The 20,457-nt window shown below is 37.3% G+C and overlaps 1 protein-coding gene across 3 annotated transcripts in view; it reads left to right on the top strand.

The window, feature by feature from the left end:
• SPAM1 (sperm adhesion molecule 1) overlaps positions 1 to 20,457 on the top strand; it is a 33,987-nt gene that overhangs the window by 12,347 nt on the left and 1,183 nt on the right. For all 3 annotated transcript variants that reach the window (XM_077773260.1, XM_077773259.1, XM_077773261.1), the window contains 2 exons: positions 7,449 to 8,599; positions 9,073 to 9,162. In XM_077773260.1, the coding sequence (XP_077629386.1) occupies positions 7,646 to 8,599; positions 9,073 to 9,162 (1,044 nt within the window). In that variant the 5' untranslated portion in view covers positions 7,449 to 7,645. The remainder of the gene's footprint in view (positions 1 to 7,448; positions 8,600 to 9,072; positions 9,163 to 20,457) is intronic.

Below are 20,457 nucleotides of genomic sequence, written 5' to 3'. Positions count from 1 at the left end.
ATAATTCCATGTGTAGATTTAGTAACTACAACTTTGACAATTCAGGGAAATAAAACCCAAAAGTCATTTGGTCAAGGGAAGAGAAACATTGGTTACTGCTAACAGACGGCCAAGTGTGAACTCAGCCCACGTAATAGCTAGTATACCTTTGTGAACATCACTGTGCAGGGCACTGGTAATCACAGAGGTACTTGTTACTGATAAACTTTGATGTCATTGGCACTAAGGTCTTTTGCCTATTTTGCTAGGCAGCTGCGATGCCGCAATTACGGACAACTAGAACTGGTCCCTTGTTTATGATGGTGGGATATTGGGCTGACTGCAAATCAAGCATTACTAAGCTCAGTCTGGCTTGGCAAGTGGCAGTACAGAGAGGATCCCTAGCAAAGCAATTGTGTTTTTCTCTAGCCTCTAGCATTTAGAGACTCCTTAAGACTTTATTCAATTATTCCAGTACTTAATTTCAGTCATATCTGGGTGTGTCAGCGCCTCATGCTTGGTGATAGAAGACATAATTGTCTTGTGAGTAATGTTTGAACTCTGTGGCTTCTGGATGCTTTGCTTCATTTTTTGTCTGAACATTTTCATTTTAAAGTGGTACCATAAGCCAGAATTTTGAATTTACTGAAATTCAAAGTACATTGAGTTCATTTACTTAATTAAGTGATTAACTCATCAAGCATGTATAATAGTGGGGACTGACAAAGATTCTCTATTGTCTATGCTAATCATGCTCATTGAACTCTCTTTTTGACCAAGCCTCAAACGCTGCTGAGCTTCTGAATCCCTCCTTGTAGAAGGTAGTAAGAATCCTGTTAAGTCAGTTTAGCAAGAATTCNCATTTTGTTCTTTGGGTATAAAATCCCACTTTTTCTTGTTGTATTTGGAATTGAGTCCAGTTCTATACTGAGGTCTCTTTCTCTTATTGCTCTGGTTTTTCTTTGATGGCTCTGTGGATTCTGGATGATACGTTTTGATTTTTGTTTGAGCATCTTCATTTTAAAGGGTTACCATTGGCCGTAATTTTGAGTTTACTGAAATTCATACTATATCAAATCCATTAATTTAATTAGCTAACTCATGTATGTATCTACTGAGTATCAATTAAGTGGCTTGGACATTTGAACACCAACCTAATCTTCCAATTAAGGGTACTTTATATACGTTCTTTTATGAGGTGTCTGGGGTCTACAAAGATATTTTGGTCACAGAATGTCATTATAGACCCATTCGCGTTCTTTCCAAAGGAATTTTCTTTTTAGAATAAGATGAATTACTTTCTTATTTTCAATTAAATGCTTTTGGTATTAAACTATCTTGCATTTTCAAAAGTTGAAATATTAATATCTTCTACAACATATCAATATAACTTGCTTAAAGCTTGAATATTTAGAATTCATATTTAATCACGCTGTGGTTTTCTAGCTTCTGAGATGTATTACTTTCTAATTATACAGCTCAGGACAAACTTTTATGGCATAAAATGAGCATGTATAAATTATATCTCTATGTTCTACTATATCGATTAAATAAAATTTGATTGGGAAACTGCTTTTGAGAGATTTTGTTATTTGTTCGGCTCTCTTTTTTTTTTTTTTCCTCTTCTTCCCTCTCCCTTCCCACCTTAGGGAAAAGAGCAGGCTCCAGGAAACTAGTATTTTCCTATAAGTAATGAATGTCAAACATGGCTTTCTCTGTCACTTTGAAAATATTAGTTCTAATTCATTTTGATTTTGTATGGAGAAATTCCTTTTCTAGCAGATGCTGTACTTCCTTGACACCAGTTCATTCTTCATCTGTACTAGACTGCGAGAAATCCTTCATTAATTCAAACAAAATGCTTAGCAATTGAAACAACTGCAATTAGTACTTGTTTTACCGTTTGGTTCTTAAGCTCATTTCAAATGCTAATAAAAAATTTATAGCATGTTTATGTTAATTTGCCTTCCTTACCAATTCTTTTTATTACTATCAGGCACTTGAATTAGCTGGGATTCAACACACACACACACACACACACATACACACAGGTCCTTCTCCCTCCATCACACAACACCATCCTAAAACATTAACTCTTTCCTTAAAATTTTTTTTAATGTTTATTTATTTTTGAGAGACAGAGAGAATGAGAGACAGAGCATGAGCAGGGGAGGGACAGAGAGAGGAAGACATAGAATGTGAAGCTCTGAGCTTCCAGGCTCTGAGCTGTCAGCATGAAGCCTGATGTGGGGCTTGAACTCATGAACAGTGAGATCATGACCTGAGCTGAAGCTGGATGCTTAACCAACTGAGCCACCCAGGAGCCCCAAGTCTTTTCCTTTCTAAAGGCTTATTTATTTTTGAGAGAGAGAGAGACAGACAGACAGACAGATTATGAGGAGGGGAAAGGCTGAGGGAGAGCACAGAATTCGAAGCAGGCTCCATGCTCTGAGCTGTCAGCACAGAGCGTGATGTGGAGCTTGAACCTACGAACCATTATATCATGAGCTGAGCTGAAGTCGGATGCTTAACTGACACCCAGGTGCCCCGAGATTAAGTCTTTCCTCAAGTGACTGAGTGAAGAGCTGCTTTTCTTACCCAACATGTGGAATACTGAAGAATATTTAGGTTTTTCTGGAGCAATTTCTGACCTGCTGACATTTCAGAGGAAAATCGTAAAAATTTGCTTCAAAAATCAGTTGTCTTTTTTTCTTTCCGCTGCATAGGCTATAAGGTATCTGTGAATAAGAATTAGAAGCTCTGTAATGGGCTATGTTTTTAAAGCTACCTCTTCAGTAGAAGTAGTTTGACACTTAGTGCTTAGTAGTGGATACACAGAGTAAGAATGAGCAATTACTTTTTCTTTGTTTTTTAAAAGATTTTATTTTTAAGTAGTCTCTACACCCAATGTGGGGCTCAAATTTACAACCCAGGATCAAGAGTCTGAGCCAGCTAGGGGCCCTAAGAATGAGTAATGTCTTTAACTTTGAGGAGCTCCAGCCTGTGCAAAAATTGTCAGTGGGAGACACTGACAAAGTTAAGACAAAAGCAGAAGAAGGAAACAAAGGACAAGAATAAGAATGATAATACTGAAAGTACTCATACTAATACTAAGACTAATAAAGTAAAAGGGGAAGGAAGACAGAGTTGATTGAATGCCACCAAAAATAGTATGAATTTCTCTTGTTTCATCAAGTGCATTGTCATATCAATTTCTGTCCAATTTATTTATAAAACATTATAGCTTAATAAGAAGTTTCCTAGAAAAATAGTCTTGCTTGAAGGTTTCTTTCTTTCCTGAAAGCATGAATAGATTTTTGCTGTAAGAGAAGAAAACTGCACATGGATTTTTCTGCTTTGGGGATTTTATTCTGGTCTCTTATTTTAGGTTTGCTCAGAACTCAGCTTAGATTCAGTATAACTTGTAACTGGAGGTAGAAGTCAGCCTTTGAGTTGAAATTTGAAACCAAGTAGTACTTCAGAAATGATATACAGCCTACCAAATGTAATTAGTATACAAAGCCTATGAAAGCAATAAATTTGGGGGCTGGCTGCTTATTTGAAGTTTTGCTTTTTATTTTTCATGTTAAAGAATGATTTCCAATGCATTTATGGAGGTAATTTAGATGCATTAAAGTTACCTCCAGCATCCTGAGGCTAGGAGCTATTTGATGAGTATCGTCATAATGCATTTATCATGTTCAGATGTTCTGGGGACAGTAGGGTAAAGGGGAGTGAGAAGGTGCCATGGAAAGGCATCTTAAACCTTGGGTCTCGGGGCGCCTGGGTAGCTTAGTCGGTTGGGCGTCCGATTTTCGCTTAGGTAATGATCTCGCGGTTCGTGGGTTCGAGCTCCGCGTCGGGCTCTGTGCTGACTGCCCGCTCAGAGTCTGGAGCCTGCTTCAGTCTGTGACTCCCTCTCTCTGTGACCCTCCCCTGCTCACGCTGTCTCTCTCTCTCTCTCCTAGAAATAAAACATTCAAACAAACAAACAAACAAAAAAAACCCAAACACCTTGGGTCTCCCCACTTCTCCCCCTGCATTCAGTTCTCATTTGTTTTCACCAATGTTATAATTTCAGCTTTATCAGTATTTGTCCACATTTCTGACTTTTTACCTTTATATTTATAATAATAATTTATATTCAAAATCTGTAACAATTTTAATAGTAAGAGAATTGTATCCAAATTAGTTCTTGGGGTGTCTGAATGACTTAGTAGGTTAAGTATCTGGCTCTTGATCTCAGCTGAGGTCTTGATCTCAGGGTCATGAGTTTAAGCCCTGAGTTGGGCTCCATGCTGGGAATGGAGCCTACTTAAAAAAAGAAGAAAAAGTTCGGGGCGCCTGGATGGCTCAGTCGGTTAAGTGTCTGGCTTCGGCTCAGGTCACGACCTCAGGGTTCATGGGTTCGCGCCCTGCGTCAGGCTCTGTGCTGACAGCCAGCTCAGAGCCTGGAGCCTGTTTCGGATTCTGTGTCTCCCTCTCTCTCTGACCCTCCCCTGCTCACGCTGCCTTTCTCTCTCTCTCAGAAAAGAATAAAACATTAAAAAAGTTCTTAATTCCATTGAGATAATATATGCATAGACTCCTTAATAGGAAATAAGAATATCAGACAAGTGGAGTCTAAAGACAGCCCTGTAAACTGACTTCTACATCTATTAATTACGATTTTCTAGAAAGAAAACACTTGTTCTGGAAATAAAGCATTTGTGGTAGAAAAGCAGAGCTTAGAATTAAGCCAAGAAATTTAGTTGTTTTGTTTGTTTTTTCTGTCTGTAACTGTCTTCTCTTTACCTTAAAAATCCCAACTATGAAGTCCTTCAAATAGTAAAACAAGAACCCCTTGACCAAGCATCCTAGTGAATAAACAGTAAGAAGGTGGATGCTTCTTTTCCTCTTCCCACTAAAGAGAAGCTGAGCTTCAAATCTGTTCTGGCAAAATTCTAGCTTTAAGTTTTATTTTTCTCCCAGTTTTTATTTGAGAAACTGTATGGTAGTTGAATTAAAGAAAATTAGAAGATCAAAAATATGCAGGGGTGCGTGAGTGGTTCAATCAGTTAAGCGCCCAACTTTGGCTCAAGTCATGATCTCACGGCTTGTGAGTTCGAGCCCTTTGTTGGGCTCTGTGCTGACAGCCCAGAGCCTGGAGCCTGCTTCAGATTGTGTCTCCCTCTCTCTCTACTCCTTCCCCACTTGTGCTCTGTCTCTCCCTTAAAAATAAGTAAACATTAAAAAAATAAAAAATATGTAATGGACCCTCAGGAAATATGATATTCTTTTACCTCCCTGGGTTTTCTCTAATTCCTTAAGCATGCACTTACGTTTCTGTATATCTGAAAAACTGCTTGTCTTCAGTAGTGCCAAGACAAAGAGCTAGTCGGTTCCTGCTCATTAGTATTTGAGGCAAGCATCTTTACATCCTGCTTGACTATCTTTATAACTAGCTCTGATGTCTGCATAGATTCTTTCAGGCTAAAATACTGTATTTATTTAATGGGGTGCCTGGGTGGCTCAGTCGGTTGAGCAACTGACTTTGGCTCAGGTCATGAACTTGCGGTTCATGGGGTCGAGCACCACAATGGGCTCTGTCTTGATAGCTCAGAGCATGGAGCCTGCTTTGGATTCTGTGTCTCCCTCTCTCTGTCCCTTTCCTGCTTGTGTGCTCTCTCTCTCTCTCAAAAATAAACATTAAAAATTAAAAAAAAATAAAATCCCATATTTATTTAAGCATATCATCATTGGGGATTGAAGTTGCTTTTAATATTTTCTCATGTGATAGATGCCACAATACACAGTGGTTAATAACATATTGTAAGTATCTATACCTACCTACATAATTTTTATTACAAAATAATTTGGGGCTAATTCTCAGATAAACCATTCCTTGGTCAAAGGTTTTAGCTCGCATGTGTTCTAGTGATAAGATTTCTTTACGGCAAGAATAAGAATTAATTAAATAGGATTGGGGATGTATTCAGGTCTTGAGCTTTTAAATTTATTCTGCGACAAAATGATTTTTTTAAAGGAATGTTAATGACTTTCCAGTGCTGTAGGGAGACATTAAAACCAGCAGGCTTCTGGCCTGGACACTACTGAAGACAAGTTTTGTGATTGGCCTATGAAAGGACTTCTGGGTAAATACTACTATTAGGAGTTAGAGGGGTATCAAAAGCTTAGCAGCGGTGCTTTAAAATTGCAATTATTCAGACAATAGGCATATAGGACACTTGAGAAGCAACCTTACAAGTATAAACTTAGAACATGCCTTATACATCCTAGTGGAGAGATGCTGATTGGAGTTAAGTCAGATAAGATTTTCTAGGGAGATGAGATTCCTGTGTGAAGTTCCTGGAAGATGCTCTAAATAAGAGATGCTTTTCTAGATGCTAACCCAGGGCTTCCTCCAGTTCTGTGCCCCTAGGCTTTGTCCAGAGATGTATAAAGAAGAGTTAAATTTGTTCCATAAAAAATATGTATATATTTTTGTACCTATACATAAATTGTGTATGTGTGTGTATACACAGTTATCTGTAAATACGTGTATATTTTATTTAAGCTTTTACTCAATTTGCTTTCTCTTGTGCTAACACAATCACGCAATTCCATAGATTCTGTCTCCTCTCCCTTTTTCTCCCTTTTTCTCTCTGCAGAATGGGGTCCTCCACTCCACGCCTATGCCACTTTATCTCCCCCGGTTCACATGCACACACCTCGATCCCACCAAGCTGTCTCCTTCCACATGTGGAGATCCTTCTACTGCTCCACAGATTGATTTCCTGGGTGTTCCACGTGCTCTGACCTCTATACAGCCGTGTTTGAGGGACGAGGGACATCCTGGTTCCCCTGCTTCCCCGCCATTATAACTCCTCCCTTCCTCTAGTTACTTTGAGATAGGATGGGGCACTATTTCAAATAACACTTAGACTTGCTCCTCAGTGGGAGATTTTGGTTAATTCAATAGTTTCAAGCACACTTTTGATCTATTACTTCTGGCAGAAGTGACTTTGCCTCCTCCTCTACCTGCCCCCCTTCAGAAAAAAAAAGAAGAAATCTCATAATTCTATGGAAGGTTGTTTTCAATCTTTTTGGCCTGCCTCTGTAAAGTGGCCTTTCAAGAAATAATAAACAAAAATGAGAAGTTCAACTGGAATTAATTTTTATTTAACAGGCTTTTGCTAAGACATTGCTTGGCACAGCGTTCTGCACAAGTGGGAAGGCAAAGGAAAAATAGCTGCATTCACCTCTCTGGAGGCTCAGTAATGATTTGGGAAGATGACACAAATGTTAGCGATTACAGGATTTGCATCATACAGAAGAGAAAATAACTTCATTGACTCAAACACAAGAGTCCTCCATCTTCAAAAATCGGATTAAACTCCTGCACTTAATGTTAAGAGCTTGGTGAAGTTTATAGTCTCTGATATAGAAACATCGGTAACAATATATTCCATGTTTCTTTTTTTTTTCAGTTATAGATGAAGCAACTTGCAAAGCATTCTTGTAACATGAAGCAAGAAGAATAATATTTAAAAGTAACCCAATCATTATACGTCATTACCATCAATGTAGCTTCATTCCACTATCTTTTCTGTGCTTATATCTTGCATGAAATATTGGATAAGCCAAAGTGTGTAGGAAGAAATTTTCCTAGTCCTTAATCTTTGCAATGGGAATGCTCATGTTCAGGCATATCTTCTTTAAGAACTTTGTCAAGTCCAGTGGAGCAACACAGGCAGTGTTTATGTTCCTTCTGATTCCATGTTGCTTGACTCGGGATTTCACGGCACCCCCTTTAATCCCAAGTATTTCTTTCCTCTGGGGCTGGAATGTCCCAGCTGAACGCTGTGCTTCAAAGTATAATGTACAGCTAGATCTGAGCCTTTTTTCTCTAACAGGAAGCCCCCTAAAAAGTGCCACTGAACAAGCCATTACATTATTTTATAATGATAGACTTGGCTACTATCCTCACATAATTGAAAAGACTGGCAAAAGTGTGCATGGAGGAATCCCTCAGTTGGGATCCTTACGAAAGCACTTGGAGAAAGCCAAGGCAGACATTTCCCATTACATACCGACACAAGGCCTGGGCTTGGCTATCATTGACTGGGAAGACTGGAGGCCTCTCTGGGCAAGAAACTGGAAACCTAAAGATATTTACAAGAATCTGTCTATTGACTTGGTTCAGCAACATGAACAACTTAATGAAACAGAAGCCGCCAGGAGAGCCAAAGTAGAATTTGAAAACTCAGGAAAGTGTTTCATGCTAACGACTTTAAAATTGGGAAAATTCCTTCGACCAAATTATTTATGGGGTTACTATCTTTTTCCTGATTGCTACAATCATAATAGTAGAAACCCCAATTACAATGGAAGTTGCCCTCAAATAGAATATAAAAGAAATGATGAGCTCAACTGGTTGTGGAATGCAAGCACGGCCCTTTTCCCATCTATTTACTTGAGTAGCAAATTAAAATCTTCTCCAAATGCCCCTCTCTTTGTCCGTAATCGTGTTCAAGAAGCCATTCGGGTTTCTAAAGTACCCAGTGCTAAACAACCAATTCCAATTTTTGTATACACCCGTCCAGTTTTTACTGACTTGGATTTGAAATATCTTTCTGAGGTGAGTAAATCAAGGTGTAAGGACTATGAATCAGTGTTCACAAACAGTGTTTAAGGAATTTGACATCATTTTTGACGGGAGTGAAATTTGGCTTTTAATATCCTTTAGGAATATGCACACAGGTGGTAGTTCTGCATTGTTATATGAATGCAAAATAAGAATATATTTCATTTTAATGTAATCATATAATAACTTAGCCACAATGAAAAAGCTAGGTAGCACAGACAATATAGTAATTCAGTTCCCTTTCTTTTTCTTTCATGGGTCTACCCTTTGTCAATGGAAGCAATTAAAATAATAGAAAAATCTGTATTTTTGATAGCGTAGTGGTGGCATGAAAGGTGGAAACAAATAGTGGAGAAATATTCAAATTATTGTTATTGAGTCAGAGTTCTTAGCTTTGATGTTACTGTCCTATGCATAACATTTCTATTTTATTTCTATCTGTTAACTCTTTCTGTCACATTTGCCAGGATGACCTTGTGAATACAATTGGCGAAACTGTTTCTCTGGGTGTCTCTGGAATAATAATATGGGGAAGTCTCAATTTAAGCCAAAATGTGGTAAGTTTAATTGACAGGAAGTAGATGAAAACATTTCTACTTTTCATGTTCTTGGGGATTGTGGTGGTACTGAATAATGAAATAAGTATTATGCTTGGTACATAGTAATGTGTGCTCAATTAATACTGGTTGTATGAAACAAACCTTCATTTGCATGGTTATGTTATAAGGCAGAAAGTATTGTGCCTGTTTTCCAGTGAAGAGAAACAGAAATTCAGGGAAATTTATTGAAATTCTCTAGGTTCTGTGGCTAGTAAGTACCAAAAGCAGGACTACAATCTCAGTTTTCTGACATAGTGTTTGGTTTTCTGCATTGCATAATGACATCTCTCTCCTCAAGAAAACTATGAACTAGTCAATGAAAGAATAGTCAATTCATTCATTCATTCATTACAGTTTATTAAGCACTTACTTTACTTACTCATTTAGTCACTCAATGGCAGTTTATTATAGGGGTCAGCAGATGATAGCCATGGGGCAGCTCTGACCTAGTATCTGCTTTTGTACAGCTCATAGGCTAAGAATGATTTTTACTTTTTTTGTTGTTGTTATTATTTTTTTTCTGAAGAGTATACAAAATTCAAAAGAAAGAAAACTGTTTCTATGCCCCCCAAAAGAAAAGCGTGAAAATACAGGAAGCAAAATGTTAAAAATTATAGGTGACTTAAATATTATTTTTCTTTACACTCAACTATATTTTCCTTTTTAAATTATTTTTTAAAATTTAAATCCAAGTGAGTTAACATATAGTGTAATAATGATTTCAGGAATAGAATTTAGTGATTCATATAACACCCCAGTACTAATCTCAGCAAGTGCCCTCCTTAATGCCCATCACCCATTTAGCCCATCCCCCCACTCAACACGCCTCCAGCAACCCTCAGTTTGTTCTTTGTACTTAAGAGTCTCTTATGATTTGTTTCCCTCTATGTTTTTATATTATTTTTGCTTCCCTTCCCTTATGTTTATCTGTTTTGTATATTAAATTCCACATATGACTGAAATCATATGATATTTGTCTTTCTCTGGCCAACTTATTTTGCTTAACATAATACACGCTAGCTCCATCCATATTGTTGCATATGACAAGATTTTATTCTTTTTGATCACCCAGTAACATCCCATTGGATATATATACCACTCCTCTTTATCCATTCATCATTTGAAGGACGTTCTGGCTCTTTCCATACTTTGGCTATTGTTGATAGTGCTGCTATAAATATTGGGGTGCCTTTGCCCCTTCAAAAGAGCATGCTCCTATCCTTTGGATACATACCTAGTAGTGCAATTGCTAGGTCATAGAGGAGTTCTATTTTTAATATTTTGAGGAACCTCCATACTGTTTTCCAGAGTGGTTGCACCAGTTTGCATTCCCACCAGCAGTACAAAAGGGTTCCTCTTTCTCCACATCAACCAATATCTATTGTTTCCTGAGTCGTTCATTTTAGCCATTCTGACAGATGTGAGGTGGTATCTCATTGTGATTTTGATTTGTATTGCCCTGATGATGGGTGATGTTGAGCATTTTTTCATGTGTCTGTTAGCCATGTGGATATCTTCTTTGGAAAAGTGTCTATTCATATCTTTTGCCCATTTCTTCACTGGATTATTTGAGTTTTGGGTGTTGAGTTTGATAAGTTCTTTATAGATTTTGGTTACTAACCCTTTATCTGATATATCATTTGCAATATCTTCTCCCATTCTGTCAGTTGCCTTTTAGTTTCGCTGATTGTTTTCTTTACTATGCAGAAGTTTTTTTATCTTGATGAATTCCCAATAGTTCATTTTTGTTTTTGTTTCCCTTGCCTCTGGAGACATGTCAAGTAGGAAGTTGCTGTGGCTGAGGTCTAAGAGGTTGTTGCCTGTTTCCTACTCTAGGATTTTGATGGCTTCTTGTATTACATTTAGGTCTTTCACCCATTTTGAGTTTATTTTTGTGTATGGTGTAAGAAAGTGGTCTAGGTTTCTGCGTTGCTATCCAGTTTTCACAACATCATTTGCTGAAGAGACTCTTTTTTTCCATTGGATTTTCTTTCTGGTTTTGTCAAAGATTAGCTGGCTATACAGTTGTGGGTCCCTTTCTGGGTTCTCTATTCTGTTCCACTGATATTTGTGTCTGTTCTTGTGCCATACCATACTGTCTTGATGATTACAGATGTGTAATCATCTGTACATCTTGAAGTCTGGAATTGTGCTACCTCCAGCTTTAGTTTCTTTTTTCAGGATTGCTTCAGCTATTCAGGGTCTTTTCTGGTTCCATACAAATTTTAGGATTGTTTGTTCTAGTTCTGTGAAAAATGCTGGTGTGATTTTGATAGGGATTACATTGAATATGTAGATTGTTTTGGGTAGTATTGACATTTTAACAATATTTGTTTTTCCAATCCATGAACATGAAATGTTTTTCCATTTTTTGTGTGTCTTCTTCAATTCCTTTCATAAGCTTTCTATAGTTTTCAGTGCATAGATTTTTCACCTCTTTGGTTAGGTTTGTTCCTAAGTATTTTTATGTTTTTTGGTGCAGTTGTAAACGGGATTGATTCCTTGAGTTCTCTTTCTGTGGCTTCATTATTGGTGCATAGAAATGCAACCAATTTTTGTACATTGATTTTATGTCCTGCAACTTTGCTAAATTCATGTATCAGTTCTAGCAGTTTTTTGGTGGAATCTTTTGAGTTTTCCATTTAGAGTATCATGTCATCTGCAAAGAATGAAAGTTTGACTTCCTCCTTGCTGATTTGGATGTCTTTTATTTTTTTGTGTTATCTGATTGCTGAGCCTAGGACTTCCAACATTATATTTCATTAAGTGGTGAAAATGGAAATCCTTGTTGTGTTCCTGACCTTAGGAGGAAAGCTCTCAGTTTTCCCCATTGAGGGTGATATTAGTGATGGCCTTTATGATCTTGAGGTATGATCCTTCTAACCATACTTTCTGGAGGGTGTATATCAAGAAAGGATGCCGCATTATGTCGAATGCTTTTTCAGCATCTATTGGGAGGATCATGAGGTTCTGATCCTTTTTTTTATTAATGTGATGTATCACATTGATTGATTTGTGGATATTGAACCATCCCTGCATCCCAGGAATAAATCCCACTTGATTGTGCTGAGTAATTATTTTAATGTACTGTTGGATCTGATTGGCTACTACCTTGAGAATTTTTGTATCTGCGTTCATCAGGGAAATTGGTCTCTAGTTCTTTTTAGTGGGGTCTTTGGTTTTGGAATCAAGATAATGCTGGCCTCATAGAATGAGTCTGGAAGTTTTTCTTCAATTTCTATTTTTTAGAACAGCTTCTAAAGAAAGGTGTTAACTCTTCTTTAGATGTTTGGTACAATTCCACTGGAAAGCCATCCAGCTCTGGATTCTTGTTTGTTGGGAGATTTTTGATTACTGATTCAATTTCTTTATTGGTTATGGGTCTGTTCAAATTTTCTATTTCTTTATTTATTTTTCAGTTTGGGTAGTTTATATGTGTCTAGGAATTTGTCTGTTTCTTCCAGATTGCCTAATTTGTTGGCATATAATTGCTCATAATATTCTCTTGTTATTATTTGTATTTCTGCAGCGTTGGTTGGGGTCTCTCCTCTTTCATTTGTGATTTCATTTATTTGTGTCCTCTCCTTTTTCTTTTTGATCAAACTGGCTAGGGATTTATCAATTTTGTTAATTCTTTCAAAGAATCATCTCCTGGTTTCGTTGATCTGTTCTGTTTTTATTATTATTTTTTGATATCATTGATTTCTGCTCTAATCTATATTATTTCCTTTCTTTTGCTGGTTTGGGGTTTTATTTGCTGTTATTTTCCCAGCTCTTTTAGATGTAAGGTTAAGTTGTGTATTTGAGACCTTTCTTCCTTCTTTAGGAAGGCCTGGATTGCTATATACTTCCCTCTTATGACTGTCTTTGGGGCTGTCATGTTTCATTTTCATTGGTTTCCATGTACTTTTTAATTTCCTCTTTAATTTCTTGATTAACCCACTCATTCTTTGGTAAGATGTTTGTTAATCTCTTAGTATTCATGGTTTTTCCAAATTCTTCTTGTGGTTGATTTTGGGTTTCAAAGCACATTGGTCTGAAAATATGCAAGGTATGATCTCAGTCTTTTTCTACCTGTTGAGGGCTCCTTTGTGACCCAGTATGTATCTATTCTGGAGAATAGTCCATGTGCATTCGAGAAGAACGTGAACTCTGCTCTTTATGATGGAATATTCTGAATATATCTGTTAAGTCCATCCAGTCCAGTGTGTCATTCAGAGCCATTATTTCCTTGTTGATTTTATTCTTAGAATGATCTGTCTGTTGCTGTAAATGGGATATTGAAGGCCCCTACTATTATGATATTATTATCAATGAGTTTCTTTGTTTGTGATTAATGGTTTATATATTTGGGATCTTCCTATTGGGTGCATAAATATTTACAGTTGTTAGATCTTTTTTGGGGATAGACCCCTTAATTATGATAAAATGCTCTCCTTCATCTCTTGTTAGTCTTTATTTTAAAATTTAGTTTGTTTGATATAAGGATGGCTACTCCAGTTTTCTTTTGATGACCATTAGGATGATAGATGGTTCTCCATCCTCCTACTTTCAATCTGCAGGTGTCTTTAGGTATAAAATGAGTCTCTTGTAAGCAGCGTATACATGGGTCTTGTTTTCTTATCCATTCCAATACTCTATGTCTTTGGATTGGAGTGTTTAGTCCCCTGATATTAGAGTGAGTACTGAAAGTCATTGGGTTGCCTGTTGAGTTAGTGTTTCTGATGATGTTCTCTGGCCTTTCTAGTCTTTGTTGCTTTTGGTCTTTTTTGTTTGTCTTTTCTCCATTCAGAGGGTCCCCCTTAAAGTTTCTTGCAGGGCTGGTTTGGTGGTCATGAACTCCTTTAGTTTTTGTTTGTCTGGGAAACTGTTTATCTCTCCTTCTATTTTGAATGACAGCCTTCCTGGATAAAGAATTCTTGGCTTCATATTTTTCTGATTCAGCACGTTGAATATATCCTGCCATTCCTTTCTGGCTTGCCAAGTTTCTGTGGGTAGGTCTGCTGCAAACCTGATCTGTCTTCCCTTATAGGTTAAGGTTTTTTTTCCCCTTTCTTTTCATAATTCTTTCCTTGTCTGTGTATTTTGTGAATTTGACTATGGTATGCTTTAGTGAAGGTCAGTTTTTGTTGAATCTAATGGGAGTTTTCTGTGCTTTTTGGATTTTTTATGTCTGCTTCCTTCCCCAAATTAGGAAAGTTATCTACTATAATTTGTTCACATAAACCTTCTGCCCCTTTTTCTCTCTCTTTATCTTCTGAGATTCCTATGATTCAGATGTTATTCCTTTTTAATAGGTCACTAAAGTCTCTGAGTATTGTATCATGATCTTTTGCCTTTGTTGCCCTCTTTTTTCTGCTTCAATATTCTCCATAATTCTATCTTGTAAATTGCTGATTTGCTGCTCTGCTTAGTCCATCTTTGCTGTTGTGTCATCATTTGAGACTGCATCTTAGTTAGAACATTTTAAATTTTGTCCTGACTAGATTTTATTTCTTTTATCTCTGCAGAAGAGGATTCTATGCTTTTTCAACCCTAGCTAGTATTCTTATTATTGTGGTTCTAAATTCTAGTTCAGATATCTTAATTATATCTGTGTTCATTTAGCTCCTGGCTGTTATTTCTTCCTCTTCTTTCTTGTGGGATGAATTCTTTCATTTTGGCATTTTGGAGGAAGAAAAAGATAATAAAATTAAAATTAAAAAATTAAAAACAAAACAAAAAATCAAATAAAGGAAGCTAGATCTTAGGTGTGTTTTGGTCTGTTTATTGAAAGAAACTTGATAGAATAGAGAAAAAAGGGAAATAAAAGGGAAAAAGGTAAGAAAAAAATTTAAAAATTAAAAAAATATATCATAACAGAATAAAATGAAATAAAGAAAATGAAACGGAATACAAAATTTTAGAAATAAAGTAAAAAAGCTTAAAAAAGATATTTTTCTCTTTTTGCCAATTTCTGTGGCTCAAATTATGCAATTTTTTGGTATTAATCCTTAGATCAATTTCCTAGGTGTTCAAAATGGTTTGGTGTTGATCTGGCCACATTTCAGGGACAAGACCATCTAAGGGTCTCCATGATGCCCCATCATTTATCCCTATTATTAATTTTTTAGTGTTTATTTATTTTTGAGAGAGAGAGACAGAGCATGAGTGGGGGAAGGGCAGAGAAATATGGAGACACAGAATTCGAAGCAGGGTCCAGGCTCTGAGCTCTTACCACAGAGCCCAACATGGGGCTTGGACCCACAAACAGGGAGGATCATGACCTAAGTCAAAGTCGGACGTTTAGCCAGCTGAGTCACCTAGGCACCCCTGATTTTTACCTTTATAAATTTTAAACGGTTTAAAAGAACAGTATTTATAAGAGGTGAAAATTATGTAAGATTTAAATTTTAGTGCCTATCAGTAAAGTTTTATTAGAACATAATCATGCTCCTTAGTTTAGGTGTCTATGGCTGCTTTTGCAGTGCAAATAAATAATTGAATAGCTATGACAGAGACTGTATCATTCAAAGCCCTGAAATATTTACTGTCTGTCCCTTTAGAGAAAATTCTTGTTGATCCTTGGTTTATCAAACATCTCTTATGATTAATTCCAGATATTTGTTTAGGTTCTAAAAATATAGCAGGGAATGAAGCAAGCTCCCTTCACCATGCAGCTGCATCCTCACAAGTGGATATACAACACAGACAGAGGATACATCAGGTAGTGATAAGTGTAATAAAGAGCAATTAAGCAGTGTAGGCAGGATAAAGAAAGATTAAATGGTGTTATTTAAGATGGGGTAGTCACAGAAGGCCTCTCTGATGAGGTGCTGTTGGAGCAGAGACGTGATGGAAATTAGGCACCAAGAGTCTGGATGCCTGGGGGTGGTAAGTGCAATAGTCTTCAGGCTGCAATGTGCTTTTCCAGAAAGATCCAGGAGTCAGTGTGACTGGAGTGCAGTGAGCAAGGAAGACAGAGGTAAGAGGTGTGGTCAAGTGAGAAGGCAGAGGGTGAGATATAGGGCTTCCTAGGCTGCCATGGGGTTTTTACTCTGAGATCGAAGGCCACTAAGAGGTTTGAACAGAAGAATTGCAAGCTCTGATAATCATTTCTTACTTAGCTGAGTTGAGGGTGGATGTTAGAGGGGCAGGAGAGGGAGAAGGGATAGCGGGTTATTGATGGCTTACACCACAGGTGCTGGCATGTGTTTTAAATATAACCTAATAGTAGAACAGAGAAGATTGACTGAGGGATCAGGTGACAAGGATAGATAAGAGAAGTGGTTAAGATGACCCCAAGGCTTTTGACTTGAAGGAGTTGCCTCTGAGATGGGAAAGACTTTAGCAAGCATGATTTGGTGGGGGTTGGACAGGGAGGAAAGAGCTGGGAGTGGGGAGAGGGTGCATAGGCAATTGCACCCTCTTCTTTTGAGAAATATTACCAACTTTTTCAAAACTCCTCTAAGGGAGAGGAAAAGGAAGGCTTATTTTCCACAGGTTATATTTAGTATTGTCTATTTTAGGTAAAATTCTGAGTAAAACTTGTTTCATTAGGAAATACATGTCTATATTTTTCAGTATAGATAAAGTGTATTCATTTTTTCCGAATGCATTTCTTTAGTCAAAAAACCTTTGACTGTCACCACCTAATCCTTTTCCTGCTTCCTTTATTTTCAGCCTTGTTTAATTCTCAGTAGCAGGTCTTTCTCCCCCACCTCTTCAATCCTCTTGACTCAAACAAGAGTAAAGCTGTCACATGGACACCGCTGAGTTGGAGCTGAACTTTTCCTTCTCTAACAGATGTGGAAATACTAGCGACATAGGTGCCAAGGAGAACATCCCATGAAGCTCATGGCCCAGGGTCTTCTCCTAGGACCTACAGAGAAGAGACTTTCTATGGCACTCTAAGACCAGAGGAGACCTTTTGATATTTTATCCTTCAGATAGACTCGTTATATTGTTACTTCATTTATAAAAGTACTCAGTAGTCATCTTTATGAGGGGGGCCTTGGTGGCTCCGTCAGTTAAGCATCCGACCTCGGCTTAGGCCATGATCTCATGGTTCCTGGGCTCAGGTCCCACGTCGGGCTCTGTGCTGACAGCTAGGTCAGAGCCTGGAGTCTGTTTTGGATTCTGTGTCTCCCTCTTTCTCTGACCCTCCCCTACTCATGCTGTGTCTCTCTCTCTCAGAAATAAATAAAACATTAAAAAAAATGAAAAAAAAATAAAGTAGTCACCTTTATGAGAATCTTTTAAGGTAATCTGAGCCCTTCCACCTGCTTGGTAGAACTCTGTTATTTCTGGCTTGATCACCCATAAAGAGAAATAACATGAAATATAAGTTCAGAGAAAGGTATACGTCCCTTTTGTAAAATCTTTCATGTCAGAAAATTATTGAAAAATTATAATTTTCCTAAATATATTCCTAATTTTCATTCACTGCTGCTGAAGCATTTAAACTCCTTTCTCAAGGATCGTATTAATTCTATGATGGAATCACTTACAAATTCTCCATATTACTACCTTTTTTTTTTTTTTAAAAGAACTGAGAACTCCACCCTTACTCCGATGAGGAGTGAATCAGGTATTCTGCAATTATTAGTATGGTATGACATACTACTTAATTGTCACATCTGTTTTCTTTAATTGCACTTTAATATTAGATTTACAGTGTTCTACCATGACTCTCAGATCATCTTCAGTTTCAGTCATAGAGAGACAGTTCTTCAACTTCAATATGGCTATTTTTACCTAATGACACTGTCTTGAAATTATCCCCTGTGGACTCTGTTCTATATATTTCTGCCACTTTCCCCAATTTATGATTATTTTGAGTGATTATTTTGAATGTTAGTTCTATCTTTACTACCTCTTTTTTCTATGCCACTTGTAATCAATAGAATCATGGATTACTTGTCTTATTACCTCTGATTCACTGGCAACTGGGGAAACTGGTAACTGCAGGTTTAATGACTAAAATTGATTTAAAACAATTGTTATTTAATGTAAGCAAACTTTCCTTCCATTCCATTTTGTTAGATCCAGTGGTGTGGCAGACACCCAGCTCATGAATATTTAACAATATTCAGAAATTTTGTGAACTGATTGTTAAACGCAAGCATTATTAAAAATTAAATTATAAAAATTTAGAATGAAATAAGTTATGTTAAAAACAAAAGTAAGAAATACTCAAAATATATCAGCTATGTACTTCATTTTATTATCATCCCATCTCTTGAGGTTATGTACACCTATTGCATCTATGTAAGTGGAAATAGTATGTACTAGTGTGCTTCTCCATATCATACTTCCATTCTGTATGCTTGACTCCCAATTCTTCATTCAGTGATTTCAGGTTAATAGCTGAAAATTGGCATGGTATATATATTTACACCATGGATATTGACAAATGCTAAAAACCATGCCTTACTTTTTAGAAAGCCAGTTTTAGATCCTTCCAAAGACTGTATCCTGTGTGGGCTAATGATTCTCAAACTGTTTTCATCCTTTACTCCTCTTTTTGCCCAGCTCTGGTCTCTGTGGTCACCCAGACTGTTATCTAAACTCGGTGTAAATTCTCATATATTTCGGTTCTGGGGATACAGCATTGAAGAATTTTGACAAAGTCTCTGCAATCATGGAGCTTATATTAAAGTTGGAGGGATAGAAACCATAGACAAACAAGAAAACAATTTGATGTGATAAGTACTATGCAGAGAATTAAAATAGAGAGACATGAGTAAGTAGATAGGAAAGATGTCTGAGGTTCAATTAAAGCTGCAATCTGATCGACAAGATGAAGTGACTGTGTTAAAAAGTAGAAGAAAGAGCCCTCCAAGCAGAGGGAACAAGTAAGTGCAGTTTGAAACAAACATGCCATGCTTATGAAACAACTAGTATGCCTAAGGCAGAGTGGGTAAGGGAGGGGCGCTCAAGAGGAAGAAAGGGTTATCTCACATTAGGCTGTATACAATTTGGGAGAAGTTGAATTTTATTCTAAACACCATGCAAAACTAGGATTAAGAAGAGGTTTCTATTGTTGCCATAACAATGACAACACACTTGGTTTAAACAAGAGACAATTATTATCTTACGGTTCTATAGGTCAGAAGTCCAGCATGGATCTGAAGGGGCTAAAATCAAAACGTTCATAGGGTTGCATTCTTTTCTAGGGGAGGGCCCTCAGTTACTCATTAGGGTTGTAGAATTCATTTCCTCTTGATTGCAGCAACGAGATGTCTATTTCTGGCTGGCTATGTCTAAGGGTCATTTCCAGCTTCTAGAGGTCACTACATTCTTTAGCTCTTGGCCCTATCCTCTATCTGTAAAGCCAACAATGCTGGGTTGAGCCTCCTTTACCTTTGAATTTGTTCTCTTTCTTCCATCTCATTCTTTTATCCCAGCTGGAAAAGTTTCTACATTTTTAAGGACCCATTGATTAGATTGAGCCCATCCAGATGACTTGGGATGATCTCTCCATCTCAAGTTCCATACTTTTTTTTTCTTAATTTTTATTTATTTTTGAGAAAGAGAGAGAGAGAGAAAGAGAAAAATAGCAAGCACGTGAGCAGAGGAGGGGCAGAGGAAGAGAGAGACAGAGGATCCGAAATGGGCACTCTGCTGTCATGAGGGGCTTGAATTCACGAACCGTGAGATCAAGACCTAAGTCAAAGTTGGACGCTTAACCAACTGAGCCACCAGGCACCCCTTAAGGTTCATACTTTTATCTATAGTCATATCTGTAATGTTCCTTTTGTCATGTATGGTAATAGTCACACTATCCAGGACATTAGGGTATAGACATTCTTGGAAGACCTTATTCTTCCTACCATCTATGGCATCATCTCAAGGAAGATAACAAGAAATAGATTCAAATGGAAGCTGCCAAGATTCTTCAACATGCCTTCTGATCTACTACCACCACTTCCTTTGGTCTGCTGGGGGCCTGGCATAGCCAGCTCACTCAGTGAAACTGTAGATCATGAAAGAAAGCAACTATCTTCTGTGTTTTTAAAATGACAGTGTCCCAGTTTAGAACACAGCAGTCTCGAGATGAATCATTTTAGTTACTCATCATGAGTGCTCTGCCAAATAAGTGTATTTGTAAAAGAGCTATCATAATTCACCCATAACATTTAATATAAAGTATACTCAGTTGAGCTTGTTTAGTTGTTTTGAGTTAGCAGTTGATGTTTAAACTTGTCCCACAAGTATGATTCTTATTATATTTATTTATAATTTCTTGAGGGCTAACCAATGATATACTGG

The sequence above is a fragment of the Crocuta crocuta genome, unplaced genomic scaffold (assembly GCF_008692635.1).
Source record: "Crocuta crocuta isolate KB4526 unplaced genomic scaffold, BGI_CrCroc_1.0 scaffold16, whole genome shotgun sequence".
Taxonomy (NCBI): Eukaryota; Metazoa; Chordata; class Mammalia; order Carnivora; family Hyaenidae; genus Crocuta; species Crocuta crocuta.
Note: the sequence above shows the minus strand (reverse complement) of the source record. Positions and strands in the feature narration are given on the sequence as shown.